The 23281-nt window shown below is 46.9% G+C and overlaps 6 protein-coding genes across 6 annotated transcripts; 3 read left to right on the plus strand and 3 right to left on the minus strand.

The window, feature by feature from the left end:
* Positions 1-430: 430 nt before the first annotated feature.
* Positions 431-2877, plus strand: K441DRAFT_683933 (uncharacterized protein; the record flags this gene model as incomplete). Its single annotated transcript, XM_067651738.1, has 3 exons — positions 431-1517; positions 1596-1971; positions 2034-2877. 3 exons carry the CDS (start codon positions 431-433, stop codon positions 2875-2877), a joined length of 2307 nt encoding a protein of 768 aa, XP_067509114.1.
* Positions 2878-4420: 1543 nt separating this feature from the next.
* On the plus strand, positions 4421-5766 carry K441DRAFT_692460 (uncharacterized protein; the record flags this gene model as incomplete). Its single annotated transcript, XM_067652574.1, has 3 exons — positions 4421-4458; positions 4513-4855; positions 4934-5766. 3 exons carry the CDS (start codon positions 4421-4423, stop codon positions 5495-5497), a joined length of 945 nt encoding a protein of 314 aa, XP_067509115.1. The 3' UTR covers positions 5498-5766.
* A 2303-nt stretch (positions 5767-8069) lies between these two features.
* On the minus strand, positions 8070-10702 carry K441DRAFT_651748 (uncharacterized protein). The gene is made up of 3 exons (XM_067647244.1): positions 10503-10702; positions 8721-10457; positions 8070-8675 (listed from the first exon to the last, which is right to left on the minus strand). Exons 1-3 carry the CDS (start codon positions 10654-10656, stop codon positions 8116-8118), a joined length of 2451 nt encoding a protein of 816 aa, XP_067509116.1. The 5' UTR covers positions 10657-10702; the 3' UTR covers positions 8070-8115.
* Positions 10703-11364: 662 nt separating this feature from the next.
* On the plus strand, positions 11365-12452 carry K441DRAFT_155911 (uncharacterized protein). Its single transcript, XM_067640224.1, has 2 exons — positions 11365-11682; positions 11849-12452. Exons 1-2 carry the CDS (start codon positions 11499-11501, stop codon positions 12322-12324), a joined length of 660 nt encoding a protein of 219 aa, XP_067509117.1. The 5' UTR covers positions 11365-11498; the 3' UTR covers positions 12325-12452.
* Positions 12453-13643, minus strand: K441DRAFT_724715 (uncharacterized protein). The gene is made up of 2 exons (XM_067654110.1): positions 13480-13643; positions 12453-13415 (listed from the first exon to the last, which is right to left on the minus strand). Exons 1-2 carry the CDS (start codon positions 13545-13547, stop codon positions 12581-12583), a joined length of 903 nt encoding a protein of 300 aa, XP_067509118.1. The 5' UTR covers positions 13548-13643; the 3' UTR covers positions 12453-12580.
* A 520-nt stretch (positions 13644-14163) lies between these two features.
* K441DRAFT_155936 (KH domain RNA binding protein) lies at positions 14164-16100 on the minus strand. Its single transcript, XM_067640225.1, has 2 exons — positions 15303-16100; positions 14164-15247 (listed from the first exon to the last, which is right to left on the minus strand). The coding sequence occupies exons 1-2, from the start codon at positions 15858-15860 to the stop codon at positions 14354-14356; spliced, it is 1452 nt and encodes a 483-aa protein (XP_067509119.1). The 5' UTR covers positions 15861-16100; the 3' UTR covers positions 14164-14353.
* Between the last annotated feature and the right edge of the window lie 7181 nt (positions 16101-23281).

The raw sequence follows: 23281 nt of genomic DNA on the forward strand, positions 1-23281 counted from the left end.
CACATCCCATCTCTATCCCCTCCATCCCCTCCATCCTAACTCTCAAAGCTGATCGACGTGAATGCAATCCTATAGGCTATCAATAGAACAATAGTATCGCAATCACCAACCTCGACGCGCACTAACCACAGCACACGCGCACACTTCCGATCCGGCTACACCACACTCCGTTTACAGTCCTGTTAGTTCCTCTGGACACAAACGCAGGAGACACAGAAGCACGCCCTTAAAAGCCGCTCTGCGGCCGGCTATAGCCCACAATTATTTATGAGTGCCGTCAGCTCGCTCGTCCATGTTAAAACGAAGAAGACAACGTCCTCGATCCCTGCCACCCACTTAACCTCCGATCCGAGCTTTTCTCTGGACTTCACCCTCGTACCCACAATACCGCCTGGAGAATACATCGATTCACCCGGCGCATCACTTTTAGATGGCCGATGCTTATCACGGGTTCCAGCAGGGAGCCAGGCAATCATTTTTCTCGCAACACGCCCAGCAGTCTTACCACTCCAGACATCTTCCTCAGCGCGCCGGGTCTCCTCCCAATAGCGGCCGAATACCTTTCAATACAGACACTCCCTCACCGACGCGATCTCCTGGCCCACAATCTCCCGCACACTACAGCATGTTCAACCAAGGGCACCAGCAACAAAGCCAGCATGTAATGATGAACGGCGGGTCAAGCCATCAGCGGTATGCCATGCAAATGAATCTGGGGAAACCATTTCAACAACACCAGAACCATCAGCATCATGGACATCAGCACCAGCAACATCAGGACCATAGCGGGGGTACACACGGGGGCAGTTTCAGTAACCATCAACACACAATATCTAGCGGAGGGCTATCGAACGCAACACCACATTTCACCCCCAGTCATCTCCAGAACGGCACTCCTGGCAGTGTACACAGCGGACTAAATAAACCACCGAATGAGCACTGGCAAGAACAACTGCAGCTTGCTCAGCGTGCAAGGGAAATGACACAATCGCATCCTCATGCCCGGAACCATCCTAGTGTAAACAAGAACGTGGTTGCCGGATCGACAAATGGACTTGTCAAGGAAGCAGAGAAGGAAGAACGGAACAGGGCAGTGGTAGAAAAGAATGAGGACGGAACGCAGAACCAGACCTGGACAATTTTGGATTTCGGGGGGCAAAGCCTCAAAGTGATGGCCCCGGCCTTGTTTGAGTACACTTTTCTAACTAAGCTCTATCTGAACTGCAACAAACTTTCGTTTATACCACCAACTATTGGGCGGTTGAGGAACCTCAACCATCTTGATCTTTCGCTGAACGAGTTACGGTCTATACCTCCCGAGATTGGGATGCTGGTCAATCTACGTCAGCTGTTGCTGTTTGATAACCACCTTGAAACTTTGCCGTTCGAAATGGGATCTTTATACCAATTAGAAATACTAGGCATTGAAGGGAACCCTCTGTCTGATGACTTAAAGTCAACCATTGTTGAACACGGAACCGTCGAATTAATCCAGTATTTCCGTGAAAATGCAGAAGGTGTGTTCTCTATATATCTCCATTCTATAACTCTACGGAATCCCGGATTAGGAAATGCAGATTACTAATATTTTGCAGGGCCAGAGCCTCCTTCGGAACGGGACTGGATTATTCTTGACGACACCCTTGTCGAAGGGCAAGAGACTTTCACGGCCCTCAGCTACAATACTTTGTGCGACAAATATGCAACCCAGTCTCAGTACGGTTACACTCCAGCCGTCGCTCTATCTTGGGAGCACCGGAAGGAGGTTATTCTTGCAGAACTACGCGAGCGTAATGCAGATATTCTCTGCCTCCAGGAGATCGATTCGGAAAGCTTCAATGACTACTTCCGTGGAGCGTTGGCGCACAACGACTACAAGGGAGTCTTCTGGCCAAAATCAAGAGCGCGGACAATGGCAGAGAAGGAAGCAAAACTTGTTGATGGGTGTGCAACGTTTTACAAGAATAGCAAGTGAGTGTCTCACGATAACCGGAAGTTTATCCCATGCCAGTCATACTTATGCAACATCACAGATACATCTTGTTAGACAAACAGCTCATCGACTTTGCCAACACTGCTATTAACCGACCCGATATGAAGGGCGAGCACGACATATTCAACCGAGTGATGCCTCGAGACGATATCGCAGTAGTAACTTTCCTCGAAAACCGGGAGACGGGCTCACGATTAATCGTCGTAAACGCACACGTCTTCTGGAATCCAGTGTTCAAAGACGTCAAGGTCGTCCAAGTAGCTATTCTCATGGAGCAGATCACTAAGCTCGCCGAAAAATACGCGAAATGGCCCGCTTGCACAGACAAGGTCCTGTACCGATATACCAATGGAGACAGCGATGAAGATCACGAGGCTCCAGACACTACCCAGGAGCCGAGCCCGTCAATGGAATACTCTAGTGGCGCTCAAATACCGTTGATTATGTGTGGTGACTTCAATTCAACTCCAGACTCAGGCGTTTACGACCTTATTGCACACGGCGCTCTGTCACATTCGCACTCCGATCTGGGCAGCCACAAATATGGCAATTTCACTAGAGAGGGAATGTCCCATCCCTTCAGTCTCAAATCGAGCTACTCAGCGATAGGAGAACTCAGCTTCACAAACTACACTCCAGGTTTCACAGGCGTCATCGACTACATTTGGTACTCAACCAACGCTCTCCAAGTTGTTGGACTTCTTGGTGAGGTCGACAAGGAATATCTTCAACGAGTGCCTGGATTCCCCAATTACCACTTCCCCAGCGACCACTTAGCACTATACTCGCAATTCGTTGTAAAAGGCCGGAAAGAAAAGAAAATAGTAGAAGCCGACTTTGGGCCGCAACGGGACCGTGACCGAGACCGGGACCGACGGACATGATTCAATCACCCACCCTTTAAAATATAACTCCTGCAAAGCTCCAACATCCGCCCTCCAGATTTATATCTTTCGCTTGTCATGGGTTGTGCAGCAGGTGCATCTGCTTCTGTTTGGAAATATGCAATGTGGGCGTGGACGCGGAGTTTGATTCATCTCTTTACGGGCGTAAATCCACGGCGTGTTCGGGTTGTCTTTCCTCTATCCATTTCCGAGTTGATTAAGTGTGGCTTTTCGTGATCTTTTTCCTGGGGCGGCGGTTGGGGGAAATCATTTCAGGTAAAGATTATGGATGTCAATGGGTGAAACCCGGATTGGTGGGTTGGGTGGTGGGTAGTACACACAAATCTCAAGTATTTTGTCTTCCATTTTTCTGTTGTTCGTGGCGGTGCCATTTTGCACTCTTGAGTCTTCTTTCCTCTTCTCTACCCTTCTTTCACCCTGACCCGTCGTATCTTTTGCCGGTCTCGGGTGTTTGGGCCTTGGTCGGGTGTCTTGTGTTGTTTTCAAAAACTTTGCGAGTGTTCCGCTGTGACGTTGTATTAGATAGTCGGCATGTCCACAAAAAAACTGCCTATATCCCACCCGATCTGTGGTGGCTAAGATATGGTAGGAGCTTGTTCAAATCTCGAGGTTTCCTTCTCTTGACGTGGTATGCTTAGGAATCTGCACACGACTCAGATGACTTGGAAGGGATTTTACTCTCTCTACAGATCCCTTCTCATAGTAGGTATGCATATGACGAGCTCTCTTGTAAGGAATTAATGCACTCGGCGGGTTGAGATACCTTTAATAGCGGATATCCACAGTCAATTGACACGCTAATGATAATTTGCTATCCATTAAACCGGTCCGTGCGGAACACCAGGATTAGAAAAACGCATATGGGCTTAATAGATTTAATCAATACAAACCTTCAACTATGCCTTCCAATTGTGCTTGCAGTAATATAGACCTTGTTCAGCCGACTCAATATAACGTTTAACTAAATTATGTTTTAATAAAGCCTCTCCCAGAGCCTTGGTCGTTGCCCGATTTCGAACCTCTCCATATTAGCTGTATATTCCTGAGCATGGCGATTTCAATGCATTGATTTGATTGGCAAGTCCTTACGGATAACGTGTGGACGAATTTTGGCGGGTTAAGAGATAGGTTACCTCACTACTCTTTTCCAATAGACGTCACTCTTGTGGACAACAATTAGGAAGCAGGAAAATCCGCCTCCCGTCTTCACTCAGAAAACCGCCTCGCTTATATCATCCAGCACCTATTCGTTCACCTCTCTACCCCTTTACAAACCCAGTCATAGGATATTGCCCATCCACCCCCATTGCTCATTCAATCTCATTATTCATTCAACTAGCTTTCTCTATTATGAGGTCCGCAGCTCTCCCTATATCTTTTACGCCTCACCCGCAAAACTATTCCGCAATCTTCCAAACTCCAACTTACAAGGCTATTCTTAATATTTTCTTCTTCTAAACTCTTCTCACTCCAAAAAACAGTATCAGTCATTCATAAGATGCAATCCAACATTATCAACACCATGAGTCTAAGCACACCTGAATCTAAACCATCGTGGATGTAGGTCTTCCTTCCCACTCATGCGCTCGTCGTTTGACTGATTTAAACTTCTAGCGACCTTCACAGGACAATTATCATAGTGCAAGTGGGCCCAGAGTTACAGGAGTTTTACCTCTACAAAGAGCTTGCCTGTTACTACTCCAGCTACTTCACCAAGCTTTTCGATCGAGAGCCGAGCGCTGGCAGCTTTGCCGAGACGGAATCACGGAAGACGAAGCTCGATGACGTGGCCGTCCCTTCCTTCGAGCTCTTCTTTCAATGGCTAGAGAGTCAGCGTTTCGATGAGACTGGACAGGCCAAGTGGGAAGACTTGGCAGATCTCTATATCCTCGCAGACCGGCTGGATGCTCCACGCCTCAGAAACGCGATCATCAATGAGATTCACTCCCGGCGTTGCGTAAGACTCGAACGAGTTATGGCACGCAAAATGGACAAGCTCGCCTCGCAGCCCCACAACGAGAAGCTTCTGGGATAGTTTGGAGAAGGCTTCGAGAGCTTGAGTCCAACGCCGATGGAGATCCATGGCCACGTCTCGAGCCAACTCCCAGTTCAATCAAAACTCGTCCAGTATCTAATCGACGGCTTCACGTACTCGACCATGTTGCTCACCAAGTTTGGTAAGGAAGCAGAAGCCCTCCAAGCAATCCCAGAAGACATGTTGTTCGCAATCCTCCTCAGAACCGCCGACATGTTACGCCAAGTATTTTGCACTAACATCCTGGGATCCTCCATCTCAGATGGCTTCGCTGCCGATCATAAGCCCGATATACCGAAGAACACGCTCATCGACCTCATTCTCATTCAAATCTCCATAATCAAGGCTCGCGATGGCCCGAATTGCCTTCGAGCTAGGATCATTGAGAAACACAATTTGTGCTCTTACCATGATCACAACAATGATAAAGAGCAGAAAGCATGCGCAGAGGAGTTTCGCAAGGTACGCACTGGCATGGTGTGGTCTGACATCCGCCGCGTCAGAGATGGTAGTATTGGGGGCAAGAGGAGGAAGCTGGATATTGAGCAGGGTGGAGACACTTAAGGTATCTAGAAATAGTGGAACTTGACGATGAAATGGGGCGTCTTCATCTCGCTGGGGATAGCCTGGTATTGTCATTTCTTGCGCGGAACAGGTGTCTGACCTTTTTTTTTTTTCATATTTCACTGCACTATTAGAGGATGCAGTTTGACGAATAGTGGCGTACCCGGTTGGGATTTGTTGTCTTCGCGAACTAAGATAAGACTATTGACGACGACGACTTCGCGTTCACTGATCAATGGAGAAGATACCACATTGAAGTGATCGTAGGCAGCTGTGATTAGTCATTAAATATTGCTTTAAGTTTGCAGGGTTTTGTAGGAACGTTACTTTTGAAGTTAATCGTTTGTTGCCCTTTCCCACAATACTTGGGATAAAGTGCATTAAGTAGGACCGTGCACGGAGGGGCAAACTCCTACGATCGCATAATCCTATCTCCCACGATCACACAGTTCGGACGATCTCCTACTGCACAAAACACCCGATATTAGACCAGAGGATGTTCATGGCTTCAATCGGGCCTTTAACACGTCCGGTACGGATCCTTATCCGGACTCGCCCAGCCTAACTTGAGAGGATCTATCCTTCCATCGAGTTGGCCGATACTAAGTTAATTAAGAAATTCTAAGTTTGGTAGCTTAATAGCACTAATACCATAAAGATATTAGACTGTAGGAGATTGGAACGAGTAGATATCGTCTTGTTGAACAGACAATCAAGGATGAGGACTCTGTCTATTAAAGAGGGCTCTGGAAGCTCTCTATATACATCAGGTAGGTCTAGGCAACTGAGTCAAATAGGTAATAGAAATAGGTAATGAGACATTCGACGAGACATTTAGTCATAAGTTAAGAGACAACTAAGACAAAGTACGTACACCATCTCGCCAATTCCGGTGGTTAGTGCAGCTACGTCTGCACGGCCTTTTTGTAGGGGAAATTTTGGTATTTTTGCTGTTTAAGGGAAAGTAAGGCCGTGCAGACGTGGCTGCGCTAACCACCGGAATTAACGAGATGGTGTAGATACGATCTGGGTCGACAGAGTAGTTCGATGGTGGTAAGGAAATCCGATTCAGGTCGACCCGTCTTTAACTACGGTGTGCTTACTAACAAGCGTTAACCTTGGGTTATTGCATTTAATATTAAATTTGGCGATTTACTTTTCATTAGCTAACTTTCCCATCCACTAGTACTCGCTAAAATTAAATAAAACTATAGACTAGTAGGGTGTCACGGAACCCCACCGCAGGGGCCTCTATAGGAGAGCCCCGTGCTCTCGCGTACACCTCGCGTACAGCTTATGTCAGCTACGCGTAGGTATATCACCTCCTTACGCCCTCGACCCTTACGATCGATCGCGCAACGTCTTGTAGACTCCTCGAATACATACGCTTTATAGCCACTGCCCCCGTCCCGTGACATAGGGAAAGGGTAATCTTAAGTATAGCCTTTGTTTTCTAAGTCGATTAGATATTTGGATAAAGTAATATATTTTAGCGCATCTACGGTATAAGCCTAAGATATATATGTAGTTGCTAAACGCGAATAGTGTGAGGTGAGCGACTGGCAAGATGCCAAGCACGGAACAATACCTATTGGCGAGGTGACTTCGTCACCTGACAAATAGTTTATGGCATTTTCTTTGTAAAGACCCAAGTCCATCACTCTCCGTCCATTTAAACGCTATACATGGCGGTTTTAGTGTAGGAGATATGGCCCCTTAACTATCACTCGCGGAAGAGCTTAATGGGGTAGTAACTAAACAACCATTATGCCCAGATACAGGGTTCCTAATACCCACTTCCTATTCTGGCAATTATATGGATTCTTGATGTCATCCTGACACTTCTTAGGAACTTCAAGATTGACGCATCTACACTGAGTCCATTCTCTGATTGATATCTCACATATGATGCCGTGCTGCTAGACTTTACCTTATAATAATTAGGCCTTCAACTTGAGAAAGTTCCCACGAATTCAACTTACTAATAATTATAGACTAGTGAAGTGGGAAGTTGCTAGATGCGGTTAACAACCTGAACGTCCCTAGGATATATTTTTAAGTTAATAAACTATGATCTTGAAGTTACAAGGAACAGAAAGTACCTTATAAAGGTGCAAGTCTTAATAACTCAGGTGGCAGTGTGTAAATAACCAGCTCAAAGCAAGGTATATGCACCATTTATGCATGCTCGACAAGGCTAGATGCGATGGACAAGATATCGAATGGCATGAATTAGACGAAAACGGCTGCGTACAGCAACATTGTTTGCATAGTGGGAATACCGGTGAGCCCATTTCGGCCTTCTGAACTCCGTCTAGCCTACGCCAATGCCACTAGGGCTTATCTCTACTCCAGACGCTGGCGTTGGGGAGCCAAAATGGCTCCTAACACCTGCGTAAAGGCAGCGCTGGCGAAGGAGCTCGAACGAGCTCTTGTAACGCCAACGCAAAGGTGCCCAACGCAACGGAAGCGCGCCTCGCACCGGCGTCCACTTCAGCCTCGGCGGGATCCCCCGTTCTAGCCGCCGAGTTCTGGGTTCGTTAGTGCTGCACTATTATAAAGGGCGCTGATGTCAAGATTCTGAATGTGTTATGTTTTCATGCTACCAATCCCTAACACTATTGTTTGGTTGCAGCCTCTAGCTGATTCCTTGCTTTTTCAAGCACCGACTTCATCCTGGAATACAGCCCTCGATCCTCATTCAAAAATCGCTTCCCACCAGGAAAGACAACTCCACGTAGCTCTTGTATACAGGGAATCAATGGCCTGCAGTAAGGAGTAAAGTTGGTGTTCACCTCCTTATTAAACCTATCCTCCTCATCAATCTTGCCTTTCTTTTTCTCCGCAAGCCCTGTTGTGGACTCATAATTCCAGGACTCATATTCCGATTTACTCCTTGCTTGACCAGGGCCATTCCAGTGTGCACAGACCCAGAAAAGCACCCAGAAGAATGACTCCAAATCATGCATAAAGCTGTGATCATCACCATAAAGGACGCCGATTGCCATGAACACTTTGGTGCCAGTTTTGCTTAGCGCGCCCGATGCCTCCTTGCGGTCAATTTCGATGGCAAGGTCGAGATCAATCAGGAAACCGTCCTCTTCTGCCTCATCCAGCATAACGTTTCCGACGGATATGTCGCGATGGAGAACTTTCATTTCTAGTAATGACTCATGTCCTAAAGCGGTTAGCGAAGGTCGGAATTCTATTAAACTCGACTGACCTTTAATCCCCCCCAAAACTCCGGTAANCATGGCTGCCGGCGAGCTCGCATCATAGATGCTCTTTCCTACGCGTTTCATTATTAGACGACGATGTACTCGGTTTCGCCGCGGCTGCGCTTTATCCTTTTTAACCGGGGAATCCGAGCGTGACCGTTTTGGATTCGGAGTTTGCATCGTTGGACGGGAACTTGAGGACCTCTTCCGTGTGACGGTTCTGCTTCCACCTCCGCCCTGGCTTGTAAGCCTCTCGGTCACTGGAGCCGCGGATATAGAAAAGCTTCCGAATGGCTCAGAGTCTCCCCGAAATGCATACTTCCCGTCTTCGTCTCTCAGTCCTTTCCGCACATTATTGCGAACGTCAACAATAGCCCCTCCATCATGGACCGTTTCGTGATAGTAGTACTCTGCCACGTTTTGGACTCCTGCTTCTGTGACCTTTTTAAGTAGAAGGCCTTCCTCAGGTCGCTCCTCATACTCCCAGGAATCTTTAACGGCGAAGGGAGAGCTCAGTTTATCTTTGTCACGGTAGGCTCGCCAACAGGTTGTTGATCGACCTGCCATACAACGCTGTCGCTTTATAACTTTATCCAGGTAATGTTGCTCTAGCTGGTAATTCGGCCTAATTTCAATATACTTACCGCTGTCGTTTTTATGGATAGTAGGGTCAAATCCAAGCTCTTTCTCAGTCATCCACAGAAACCCTAAGATTGCAGATACGAACATCAGCCCGTTCTTATGTATATTAAATGGTCGCGATGCAACCCCTCCGAGTCGGTCAATTTCCCACAAGCGCATTATGGAACCGCAGAGTGTAAAGCCGATAACGGATCGACGGGTATCTTGCGCGGAAACCATCTCCCGAGCATATCGGCATAGATCAAACCAGGTGCTGCTGCGAGTATCCTCCAGCGGATTACTTTTCAGTTCACCCGGAACGAGGATGTTGGACCAGTTACAAGGCAGATCGTCATTGGCGTCTCCAGGCGCAGCTTTTGAAGCCAAGGTCTCATTTCTCCGGCTATACATGATGCCAACGTCCAGCTTCCGTTTGCTAATGGATCCTGGGATAGGCTTGTTTGGTGTGGTAAAGCATCGCCGACGCGTTGGAGGTTGGAAGCCTCGTTCGTCCGCAAACTGGGTGAAGTGGTTGATGTGCTGACGGAGCCAGTTTAACACCCCAGACTCCTTACAGTCCTCCGGCCACTCGATCCAACCCACGCCTTCTTTGTAAAACTGAGTTCCTGCTTCCCCACACCTCTCCAACACAGCTGCAGCCATCTCACTAAGCCGTGGGATCTCACCAAAGAAGGTATCGAAGAACTCTGAATGGTTGATTATAAGACGGCTTTCCAATTCATTCTTCAGTATTGGATCGACGTGCTTCCTTAGGTCAGATGCGTCTGTAAAACTGCCGGTACTAAAGGACCAGGGTGTCTGCTGAAATGACGGAGTAGAGGATGCATCGGATTGAGGAGGAGTTGTTGGATGATAGATTGATTTTGCACGCGCGATGAGATCGAGTACAGCAGTCCATATTTTTGTTTCTTCGACTTGAGTGATGCTGACCTTCACAAGCTGCGCGGTGTGCTTGAACTCCATTTGATTCGATGCCAGAGTTGCATATAACGAGGCAATATCCCCGCTAAGAGGGATTTGGTCATCTTCGGAACGAAGGGCAGAGGCAGCGGGAAGATTAAGGAGTGCACCGATAAGTTTAAGAGCTACGATTTTCCCGACTGCATTTGTTAGCCATGTGGAACACGGCTGAATTCTGCACTTACCTGAACCTGCGATGAAGCGCTCAAAACTGGCCGGCGGTCCTTCAGCGTTGGCGTCGGAATACACCGACTTGAAGGTCTCACGAAAGGAATCAAGTCCATTTTCGATGGGATTAGTTTTGATAGCTTCAATTTGGCTCTTCGAGAGTTGTGCCATGAGATGTAATGCCCACGCGGAATTGCGACAGAGTGTGAGAACGATGGGGACGAAGCGAACGCGAATGCTAGGCATACTGGGACACTTTTGTCAGGGAAACCGCTCGCTTATTAGTGTGTTTACCTACCAAAACAAAGCTCGTTCCCCAATGCATAGTACCGTACTAAGGCTTTAAAACGCCGTAGATTTAATCGCGATCGCTGCTTTCATAGAAATCAAGAGCTTCATAAAATTTGATCTAATGCTGTTGTGAGAAAATTGATCGTTCTGGAGAATCTCTATCAAATTTGGGTGGGTATGCCTGATGCGCGACAGCGCTCGTACCCAGACGATCACCTGATCTAAGGCTTAACGTGTCACCCCTAAGCGGGACATACGCGTTTGTACGCGCGCTTCTTCCAAGTGCACAGTATCTGCGCTGGATGCTGCACTTGACTATTTATTAGCGAAATCAGATACCGCCGCGCGCGCACAGGGGGAAGACACCGAAGGTCGCACACTCTGCAAGCCACCACCTAGTTAAGCCACCTCAGGAATAGTTAAGCCACCACTTCTGAGGTGGTGTGGTTTCACGGTGATGAAGCAGTGCTTTCTCAATTGGGTCAGGAAGGAGGTCGAACGACGTGGAGATTACGAGCTAACGTTGGCATAGCTCTACCAGCAAGGTTACAAGGGACGACACCGAGTACAACCATAAAACTAGCCTGAGGTACTCGTCGAATCTCTACATCCAAATTCCACTCTCCCCTCTCCCCATTTCCTCTCCCTCTTCCCTCACCACTCCATCTCTCCATTCCCCTCACAAGAAATCCTCCAATTGATCCCTCAATCCATCAGCAACAATGACCAAGGAAGCAACAACCGAAGTCATCATGATCCCCCTCCTCCCGGGCCTAGACCTAGACACCGGTGGCGCCAAGGAGATCTGGGACTCCACTCTCAGCACTATCGCCGACCAGCCAGGATACCAGAAGATTTTTTATGGCCGACAGGTCGAGCACCCCGACACTCTGCAAATGTGCATCGGTAAATTGACCCTCTCTCCTTCCCCCCTCCTCAAATTCCGCACCAACCTGACAACGGCCCTAAAAGCTAAATCCGATTTTTTTTTAAAAAAAAATCCCCCAGCCCACTATTCCCGTGTGCTTGGAGAAGAACGGTGAATACAGCTGACAAGCCACCCGCCGCCTAGACTGGGACTCCCTCGCCTCGCACCGAGCCTTCGAGGCGTCCCCCGCCTATGGCCCCTTCATAGAATCAGTGGAGAAGCTGGTCGCCGGCGGCCCGACCGTGTACCACACGACGATGCCTCTGACCACGCCCTTCGCGGGCCCCGCCACCGCGCCGACCACCGAGCTCGTGTCGCTGTACTTTGAGCTCTCGTACCCGCAGGCCGACTTCGACGCCAGCTGGGCCGAGTTCGCGCGGCTGTGCAACGAGAACGCCAAAGGGTTCCACGGCTGCGCGGGCGGCTGGAGCATTGAGGAAGTCGAGCGCGAGGACACCGAGGGCGGGAAGGCCCGTGTGTTTTTGGCCGCGCTGGGTTGGGATAGCGTCGAGGCGCATATGGCGTTCCGGGAGACGCCGACGTTTAAGGGGGCCATCCCGCTGCTGAGGGGTGGGACGAAGGCGATTGAGGTGCATCATGTTAAGTTTCGGCCGTATTAGGAGGGTTTGGTGGAGGGGGAGGCGGATGCTATGGTGGGATGGGATGGGGTTGAGTTGGTGCTGGGGTGCTAGCATAGCGCGTGAAGACACTCGCTGGAAACTGGCTGCGTGAATAGAAACTCCAATGAACTTCAACAGAACGGGGTATAAATAATCTCAAGCCCGAGTCCCACAGCACCCACACATAGAGACACGCACATAGAGCTTCCTACAGCCCCCCCTAGACACCCCAGAACCCCACAGCTCCACTTCCTCTTCACTTCCCCATCGCCACATCCCCACACGACTCCGTCTCCCTATGCTCATGATACAACACGCACCTACTCCCCTTCCACGGCTTACAGACCTCCACCCCCGCCTCGAACCTCGCCACATCCCTCCCCGCCGCACCACAACTCCCACAAAACGCCCTCGCACACCCGACGCACGCGCTCACCTCCACCCCAGGCCTCACCACCCGCCCACAAACCGCACAAGCGCGCGTCACGGCCCACGCCGCAGGCGTCCACGGCCCCAAGCGATGGCGCCGCATGGCCGCCTCGCCGGGCCTCTTCAGCCTGACCACCAGATCGCGCAGGAAGAGCGGGTGCCACGGGTCGCGGTGCTCGGCGAGCAAGCGGTCCGTCCTCTTGAAGCCGAACAGATCCAGCACGAGCGCGCGCAGCGGCGCCGAGTCGCGGACGCCCTCGTACAGCAGGGCCGTGTCCGACGGCGTGGGGACCGAGTTCGTGCTCTCGGCCAGCTCGGCCACCGTGTCGACGACGGCGTTGCGGAGCGCTTCGATCGCTAGCCGGTCCGCGAGCCCGTAGAGGTGCACCAGGGTGTAGTAGGCGGGCTTGGCGTCTTTGAAGAAGGCGGCGCGGTGGGCGCTGAGGGATTGCGTGTAGAGCCAGGCGACGAAGAGCTCGAAGGTGGCGAGGGGTTCGGCGGGGAGGGAGATGGTTTGCGAGAGGCCTTCGGCGAAGGTGCCGGTGAGGGCGGCGGCGAAGAAGGGGGAGTGGTGCGTTAGGAGTTCGCGGTGCACGAGGAAGCGCACGCGGTCTGGGCCGATGAGGAGGGTTGCGGTGGCGGTGAAGGTCTTGAATTGAGTGCTGGTGGAAGGAAGGGGGGTTAGTAGGGGGGCGGTGGGGGTGGGTTCCTTGCTTGGGCTCTTACCGGAGACAGAAGGTTCGTGAGCCGGTTTGCGTGTAGGGTGGAGGGAGCGAGACGGTGCTACAGGTCATGGTGGGGCGGTTCTTGTTGTTTTGTGAGATGCTTGGTGGGATGGAGGTAAGGGGGAGATAAGGGTCTTGCGATGCGACACGAAATTAGTTTGTTTTTATACACTTAGAAACGACCGAGAAAAGAATTGATTGAAGGAAATGCCGAGCTGGAGGAATTCAGCAATATCATAAAGACAACTGCACGCGGCACTCCTACATTCTGTGAATATAACAAAATCCCACCGTGAAAGACCCCATGATAACCAACCCAAGGGCAAATGCTCCACGCTTTCGGTTTTCCAGACGTCTCCGCGAGCGTTGCGGTTGCGTGCGTTCTTTGTTTAAGCCAGGCATAAACATCCGAAAGCGACGCACTTCAAGACAGCCACGGATGCCGAAACAGCCGAGCGCGAAGAATGGAGTAAACTGCATGTCTAAGGCACGCATAGATTCCCTACGATATACTTAGAAAGCCGGTCCGCAGAGGCATAATCTGCTTTCCCTCAGCCCTTGACAACCGAGAAACGATCCGAAGATGAAGACACCAAGACCATTGCCAAGATCAAATAGCCGCTGCTCAGGTTGCTGCCAGCTGAGAAGAAAGTAGAATACATAGTCGAAGTGTAAGAAACCAAATTCCGCCTGCGCCATACTTTTTAATCCCGATAAGCCACATAATTGCCAAAGTTCTTCTCACGGTTGTGTTCCGCCGTTTGCTCCCAACGTTACTGTTAGCAGTAGATTCAATTAAATACGATGTTTTTCGCTCTCTACAACGCCAAAGGTCAGAATTGCAATGCCGACAAAGCCAGCTTCTCATGTTTACGCTACTCACCAAGTCTAGAATAGAGCATATATAAGGCCATCTGGTTGCATTCTTGCGTTCCTGTAATCGTAACTAGTCGTTCATTACTGTTATCTTGCGGCTCGTTAATCTTGATTACGCTGCCGCTGAGTTGTCGGATCTCATTGATTTTAGCACCACCCTTGCCAATGATCGCGCCAACCATGTCATTAGGAATGAAGATCTGCTGTGTCAATGGCTGTCCAGGAACCATACCCTGCATCGGCTGGGCAGGAGGTCCGGCGTGACTAGCAGGCTGAGGAGCGGAATGTCCACCATATTGTACAGGCTGCTGTGGGCCAGCGCCACCATAGGGCATGCGGCCAGGAGAGTTAGCTGTGTAGTGAAGAGGAGCCTGTGCTTGCTGTTGAGGAGGTTGGCCATGGAGGTAAGGCATGCCGTACGGATTAGCAGGAGTCCGCTGGGGCTGGTTGGTGTGCTTCCGGAAGTTGTCTGGATGTCCCCATTGACCACCGGCAGGCTGAGGGACATATGGAACTACTTGCATTCCTCCAGGGACTACACCTGCTGGCCCGCCACTCCTGGTAGCATATGCAGAAGCGGCAGGTCCGCCAAATCTCTCAGTAAGCTGCTCGACAAGCGTACTTCCAACATAATATGTAGCAATATGGACAGCATCAGCAACACCAAGAACAACAAGTGAGCGCTCGGTGGACAAGGGAAGGCAAGAATCCGAGGCATTGAGGCGCGCTCCAGAGGCTTCTTGAATCTCTCGGATTCGGACACCCGATTTGCCAATAATAGAGCCAATCAGGATATGGGGAATCAGGAGACGCAGGGGGTAGGTCTTAGATTGGGGGGTCGAGGCGGCTTCAAGGTCCTCGTTGTTCAACGTACGAATGATAAGGCCGAATGCCTGCTTTAGTTAGCATCTTTCGCATGAAGTCACCAATACGAAATTAAGAGCTCACCTTTGCGACTGCATCTACTAAACCACTCACGGTCAGAATACGCTCAACGGCACCTCGAGAGTAGTCGCTGACCGTGCATTTTGCACCAGACATTCGTCGAATTAGAGTAACGTTCTCCCCTCCCTTGCCAATGACGGTGGCAGCCTCAGCACTAGATATGATTGCGCGAAGATGTAACCAGCCGGTCTCGTCCTGATGCTGCATCGGTCCTTGGGATGTTGCACGGCCATTGGCTCCAGAAGTGGACTGAATGGGTTGAGTATCTAAGACAGCAGCTGCTGATGGAGCATCCGGTACAACAGTATCGCCTTGACCATCTTTGTGGCCATTCTGCTCGGCAGTTTCCTCCGTCGAAGCTTTAATTTCTTCTGTAGATACAGTACCAGCGGCGACTGGTTCCGGTGCTGATATGATCTCGGTACCGGCTTCTTCCTTGACAATTTTGTCAAGAGCAGGTCGCTTGGCATCGGGTTGGTCTCCTGGTCCGGAAGGCGAGGACGGCTCCTCTAGGGGCCGCTTGTTTTGCGAAGTGGGAGCGGTTGTGGGTGAATCGGACATTGTTGATATCGTCACGTGTTCCTGCTGTATTAAATGAAGATCTACAAACAGATCTTAAAGACGTTTTCACAAGTAGGCTGAGCCCGCTCAAAAAGTGTAAAGTCGGCCGAAAGAGCTTGTTCGTATTCTTATCGTTTATGTACAGCGGGGCTGTCCAAGGAAAACTTGCTGGTGCAGGCGATCGGAGTAGGGGACGAAGCGGGGCGTTGTGATGGGCTGGGAGGTGATAGAAGGGTCGCCGAAATATTGATCTAGGACGGTGATGTGCGTGTACTTGGAAGAGTGCTTGTGTTGTGAAGTGAAGCGTCGAGGATTAGCGCCTTCTCAACTAGTGAGATATTGCTAGGGATTGTGATGGTGATGCGGTAAGATCGCACAGAGGGTGGTGGTGTTTGAGGAGCTTGGTATGGAGTAGAAATTGCCTTCAGTGAGTGAAAAGTGAAGTTCTCGCTGCTCAAACCTTTGGATCTTCGATGACTTGCTACGAACAAGACAACCTCCAATGTATCACCACCGCAAAAGAAAGAGCACGATGGAGGAAGGGGATGGATTGAAGGAAGGGAGTCGTTGGATGGAGGAGGTTACGTCGAGGGAGATGAAAGCAGGGACAAATGAATGCGGAGAGAAATAATTAGCTGCTTGGCGATGTCACGTGCACTCTTGATCGCCGGCTTTGATCTAAGGGGATGCTCGCCATATCCGGAGTCCGACTCAAATAACGTACTTGATTAGCTTATGCACGGACCTACCTTATACACGCTTTTCTACCCTACTAAAAATCAATTAACTTTTTAACTTATATATTTTAGTAATATTTTATATAATATTTTATATAATATTTTTAGGTTTTTTAATTATATAATATTATAACTATATAACGTAGTTGACCAGGAAGCGAGCCACCCCACGTAGCGACCCACACAAGAATATTCCTACCATTTTTTATTTCATAGCAAATTGCACCAAAATCAAAAAGCCTCAGCATATTACAAGATGCCAAATCAATCCTTACCCTCTCGCGAAGCCAAGACTACTATATAAAATATTATATAAGATCTTTCTTCTAGTGTTAAGCCGTCGATTCGTAAGGCCTCTAGCGCCTATAAAGCACCTAGATCTACTATTAGGTATCGGAGGTCCGGGTTAGGCTTGGCATAACCTCGGGTTACGCACGAGCCCCCAAGGTCCGCGACATATCGTCCAAATATCGCACCCCCCCTAGGTGGTGGCCCCTACTTTTCGGACGCGTTTTTGAGGCCTAGGTTAGTACTGGGTTAGTATAAAGGGCCTCAGCGCGCCTTCGACCTCATCGTCGCCTTAACAATCCATTTTCCAACCCTCTACTGTTCTNNTNCCCGCGATNGCTNGCNNAGGGCTTCTNATTTTATATAGAAAGGCCTACCGCAATTCTAATTCTATAATATAGAGCTCTCTTCTTCTTCTCCTATAATATTTANGNNTTNNGTAGCTTTATTTACCCNCNCCNCGCTTACGNGTCTCCCCCTTACCTCTTACGGATATAGAGTCTTTTAAGAATCTTCTTACCCTACGGTCCACTTTACGGCCAAAGGAAGCCCCCCTAGCCTCCCCCCCCTATAGCCTCCAGAGCGAATTCAAGGCCCAGACGGCGCGGCTATAGGATATTTATAAGGCCTAGCGCTTAAAGAATACTATAAGGGCGTATAAGCTAAAGTAGAAAGAGTGGGAAGACTAGTATATAAGACTAGAAGGCAATACGGACGGCGCCCGGGTAACGAAAGATAAGCTTTACCTATTTCTAGAGCAGCAAGTCGTTAACTAAAAATCATAGGCCGCTAGCTATTAAAAACGTAAGTTAAAACGGAAAGAAATATAGAAAGATAGTAAGTGGGCGAAGAAGAGGCAAAAGACGGCTAAGGCGGGAGGGTAGCTAGAGGGGAAGGTAGCTATAGGGGCAGCTGTAGCTATAGGGGAAGAAGCTATAAAGGACAAGAAAGGAAAGATATAGAATAAGGAGGCCCTAGACGCCCTTTTTAATAAAATAGTCTAATACTCAGTTATAAATAGCTACGTCTCCGCTATTACTAAGCTTTATATATAGTAATTAAAAGGTAAGGCCTTACAGCCGCTATAGGGGGCGAAGCTCTTAGCGATACTAGATAGCGTCTACCGCAATAAGAACCAGATTTAATACGTTAACTTTATTAACTAAGGCCTATTTATAATTACTAGCGGCTATAACGTTAAAGGGCTTAAAAGGGCAATTACTTAGTACTAGAAGACGGGCTCTAAGATACTAGGTTTAGTTAAGTCTTACCTTTAAACTACGGCTAAGCATTTATTAGGTTTATACTAGTTTATATAACTACTATTTTCTAACCCATTCCTTAGGCTATACTACTATTACCTAGGGTAAAAGTAAACGGGACGTTTAGCTTACTAATTTTATCCTTATTAAACTAGAGAATAGAGGGCCTAAACTGGACGAGCTAGCGCCGTATATAATTATATTAATAATATAGGGGAAGTAGAATTAGTACGGCAAGGTTAAGTATATAGGCTATATACGCAATACTAACCCTATCCTCTGCCCTCTCTCTATAATAGCCTTTTACTTCTTTAACCGCTAAGGTAAGAACGGCGCTAAGAGCTTCCTATCCTTTTAGTAGCTAGAGAACTACTATAACCTATACGTCTTCCCTAGCAGCATTAAAGTACTATAATAGCCGCTAAGCTATTATACGCAGTTTAAATAGAATAAAAAGATATTCTAGGGGGTAGGGATTTACTTAAAAGAGAAAACCTATAGCATTTATAAGCAAAGCGTCTAGTACGCCAAGCTTAGTAGCGTTAAGGAGACCTAAATTAGATAGGCCAGACGCTAGAATATAGACGCGATAATAGGAGCCTACCTTAGCTACCTACCCTATACGTTTATACAGTCAATCACCAGCTTCCTAAAGAAAGGAAAGGGCTATTTTCTTCCCCACACGTAGGAGGTGCTAAAGGAGGCCCTCTACTTAAAGATATAGCCTAAGACTAATATCTAGCTAAAACGTATAGAGACCTACTACCTAAATAGGGCCAATAATAAGGTTATACGGCTTAACCTTACTAGCTTAGGATTTCTACGCCTCCTTTATACGCTTAGGGTAATCCTATTATAGGACTTAGTAATCCTATATAAGTAGTTCCCGCTCCACCCCCTATAAAAGGACTCCCTTTTTAGCTATAATGAGTACTAGAGGTTTACTATATAGGTAGAAAGCTCGCTAGCTAACGTAGTTACGCCAAATAAACTAATAATATGGAAATACTAGCCCGCCTATAAAGCTATAGCTAAGCTAAGATATAAGGCCGCAATCTTAGAGATTAAGGGGGTTTAGTTACACGTATATATAATCTTAGAACGCCTTAGCGAGATAGAAAGGTTATTAGTATTATTCGCACCTATACCTATATAGATCTAGTAAGGAAAGATAGGTATCTAAATAGGGCCTACGGAGTCCGTATATCTACCGTCTACTATAATATCTACTATAACGTTTACTATATCCACACCACCTACTTAGCTATTTACCATATCCGTACCACCTACTTAGCTATCTACTATATCTACACCCCCCGCTCCGCTATCTACTATATCCACACCCCCTACTTAGCTATCTACTATATCCGCACCCCCCACTTAGCTATCTACTATATCTACACCACCTATTTAGCCATCTACTATATCCGCGCCGCCCCCACTAGCGTAGGCGTAAGTAGATATTTAACTACCTCTCCTATTTATCCTTAACCTATAGGCGCCGCTAAGAAAATATAAGATACTTTAGGGCGGCAATTTAGTATTCTAGCTCTAGGCTAAGTAGACTTTAGGGCTAGCAGGTAGGCCGTTAATTAAAGCTTTTAATTACTACTAGGGGGCACGCTAGCGGGTTAACGGCGAGGCTATATTCTATAGCCGTCGCTATAGGATAATTAAGAATATAAGACGGCGCGTAGAAGACGGTATAGTAAGAGATAAAAGATATGCTATTAACTAGCTGGAGCAGCTACGGGGCCAGCGTTCTTTAGATTAGCTTTATAAGAATATCTAACTACTAGCTTTTAGGGCAGGGAGGGAAAGGCTTTGTATTAAATAGTATATATATATATAATACTATCTCACTATAGAACTACTATAGTAACTAAAACGCCTTAATATAGGACTGCACTATAGCAACCAAGACGTCTTAATATAGGACTACTGTAGTAACTAAGACGCCTTAATATAAGATTATACTATAGTAACCAAGACGCCTTAATATAAGACTATACTATAGTGACCAAGACGCCTTAATATAGGACTATTGTAGTAACTAAGACGCCTTAATATAAGACTATACTATAGTGACCAAGACGCCTTAATATAGGACTATACTCTAGTAACCGAGACGTCTTAATATAGGACTATATTATAGTAACTAAGACGCCTTAATATAGGACTACTATAGTAACCGAGACGCCTTAATATAAGACTATACTATAGTGACCAAGACGCCTTAATATAGGACTATACTCTAGTAACCGAGACGTCTTAATATAGGACTATATTATAGTAACTAAGACGCCTTAATATAGGAATAGCACGCGTTTAGGTGTTTAAAATTTAGAGCAATATTATACAACTATTTAGAAGTACTAATCAAACTTAAATTATATACCTTTTTGCCTAAAATCGCGTGTAAAGGTATTTAGGGGTAGTTACTACGTAACCTTATATAGGGTTCGCGCCAATTATTAGTAGGGGTAGCCCTAACCTTATATTAACCTAGGCCGTAACTAAGCTAAATAACTTCCCCTAATATATAATAGGTATCAGAGGTCCAAGTTAGGCTTAGTATAACCTTAGGTCCTCAATATATCGTCTAAATATTACACCCCCCCTAGGTAGTGGCCCCTACTTTTTAGACGCGTTTTTAAGGCCTAGGTTAGTACTAGGTTAGTATAAAGGGCCTTAACGCGCCTTTAGCCTTATTATCGCCTCAACAATCCATTTTCCAACCCTCTACTATTTTTATGCCCGCGATAACTCGCGCGGGGCTTTTAATTTTATATAAAAAGGCCTACTATAATTCTAATTCTATAATATAGAGCTCTCTTCTTCTTTTTCTATAATATTTACGCATTTGGTAGCTTTATTTACCCACGCCGCGCTTACGCGTCTCCCCCTTACCTCTTACAAATATAGAGTCTTTTAAGAATCTTCTTACCCTATAGTCCACTTTACGGCCAAAGAAAGCCCCCCTGTCCTCCCCCCCTATAGCCTCTAGAGCGAATTTAAGGCCTAAACGGCGCGGCTATAGGATATTTATAAGGCCTAGCGCTTAAAGAATACTATAAGGGCGTATAAGCTAAAGTAGAAAGAGTGGAAAGACTAGTATATAAAACTAGAAGGCAATATAAACAGCGCCTAGGTAATAAAAGATAAGCTTTACCTATTTTTAGAGCAGTAAGTCATTAACTAAGAATTATAGGCCGCTAGCTATTAAAAACGTAAGTTAAAACAGAAAGAGATATAGAAAGATAGTAAGTAGGCAAAGAAGAGGCAGAAGACGGCTAAGGTAAAAAAGTAGCTAGGGGGGAAGGCAGCTATAGGGGCAGCCGTAGCTATAGGGGAAGAAGCTATAAAGGATAAGGAAGGAGAGATATAGGATAAGGAGGCCCTAGACGCCCTTTTTAATAAGATAGTCTAATACTTAGTTATAAATAGCTACGTCTTCGCTATTACTAAGCTTTATATATAGTAATTAAAAGGCAAGGCCTTACAGCCATTATAGGGGCGAAGCTCTCGGCGATACTAAACAGTGTCCGCCGCGATAAGGACCAGGTTTAACGCGTTAACTTTATTAACTAAGGCCTATTTATAATTACTAGCGGCTACAACATTAAAGGGCTTAAAAGGGCGATTACTTAGTACTAGAAGACGGGCTCTAAGATACCAAGTTTAGTTAAGTCTTACCTTTAAACTGCGGCCAAGCATTTATTAGGTTCGTACTAGTCTATATAGCTACTGTTTTCTAACCCGTTCCTTAGGCTATACTACTATTACCTAGGGTAAAAGTAGATAGGACGTTTAGCTTACTAACCTCGTCCTTATTAAACTAGAGAATAAAGGGCCTAAACTAGATAAGCTAGCGCCGTATATAATTATATTAATAATATAGGGGAAGCAGAATTAGTATAGTAAGGTTAAGTATATAGGCTATATACGTAATACTAACCCTATCCTCTACCCTCTCTCTACAATAGCCTTTTACTTCTTTAACCACTAGGGTAAAGACGGCGCTAAGAGCTTTCTATCCTTTTAGCAGCTAGAGGACTACTATAACCTATACATCTTCCCTAGCAGCATTAAAGTACCGCAACGGCCGCTAAGCTATTATACGCAGTTTAAATAGAATAAAAAGATGTTCTAAGGGGTAGGGATTTACTTAAAAGAGAAGACCTATAGCGCCTATAAGTAGAGCGTCTAGTACGCCAAGCTTAGCGGCGTTAAGGAGACCTAAATTAAATAGGCTGGACGCTAGAATATAAATGCGATAACAGGAGCCTACCTTAGCTACCTACCCTATATATTTATACGGTCGATTGCTGGCTTCCTAAAGGAGAAAAAGGGCTATTTTCTTCCCTATACGCAGGAGGTGCTAGAGGAGGCCCTCTACTTAAAGATATGGCCTAAGACTAATATCTAGCTAAAATGTATAGAGACCTACCACCTAAATAGGGCCGATAATAAGGTTATACGGCTTAACCTTACTAGCTTAGGATTTCTACGCCTCCTCTACGCGCTTAGGGTAATCCTATTATAGAACTTAGTAATCCTATATAAGCAGTTCCCGCTCTACCCCCTATAAAAGGACTCCCTCTTTAGCTATAAGGAGTACTAGAGGTTTACCACGCAGGTAAAAAGCTCGCTAGCTAATATAGTTACGCTAAATAAACTAATAATACGGAAATACTAGCCCGCCTATAAGGCTGTAGCTAAGCTAAAACATAAGGCCGCAATCTTAGAGATTAAGGGGGTTTAGTTACATATATATACAATCTTAAAACGCCTTAGCGAAATAAAAAGGTTATTAGTATTATTCGCACCTATACCTATATAGATCTAGTAAGGAAAAATAGGTATCTAGATAGGGCCTACAGAGTCCATATATCCACTATTTACTATAACGTCTACTATAACGTCTACTATATCCGCGCCACCTGCTTAGCTATCTACCATATCNATACCGCCCGCTTAGCTATCTACTATATCTACACCCTCTACTCTACTATCTGCTATATCCGCACCCCCTACTTAGCTATCTACTATATCCGTACCCCCTATTTAGCTATCTACTATATCCGCACTACCCGCTTAGCTATTTACTATATCTATACCGCCCCCGCTANCG

Source organism: Cenococcum geophilum, assembly GCF_001692895.1.
Source record: "Cenococcum geophilum 1.58 unplaced genomic scaffold K441scaffold_3, whole genome shotgun sequence".
Classification (NCBI taxonomy): domain Eukaryota; kingdom Fungi; phylum Ascomycota; class Dothideomycetes; order Gloniales; family Gloniaceae; genus Cenococcum; species Cenococcum geophilum.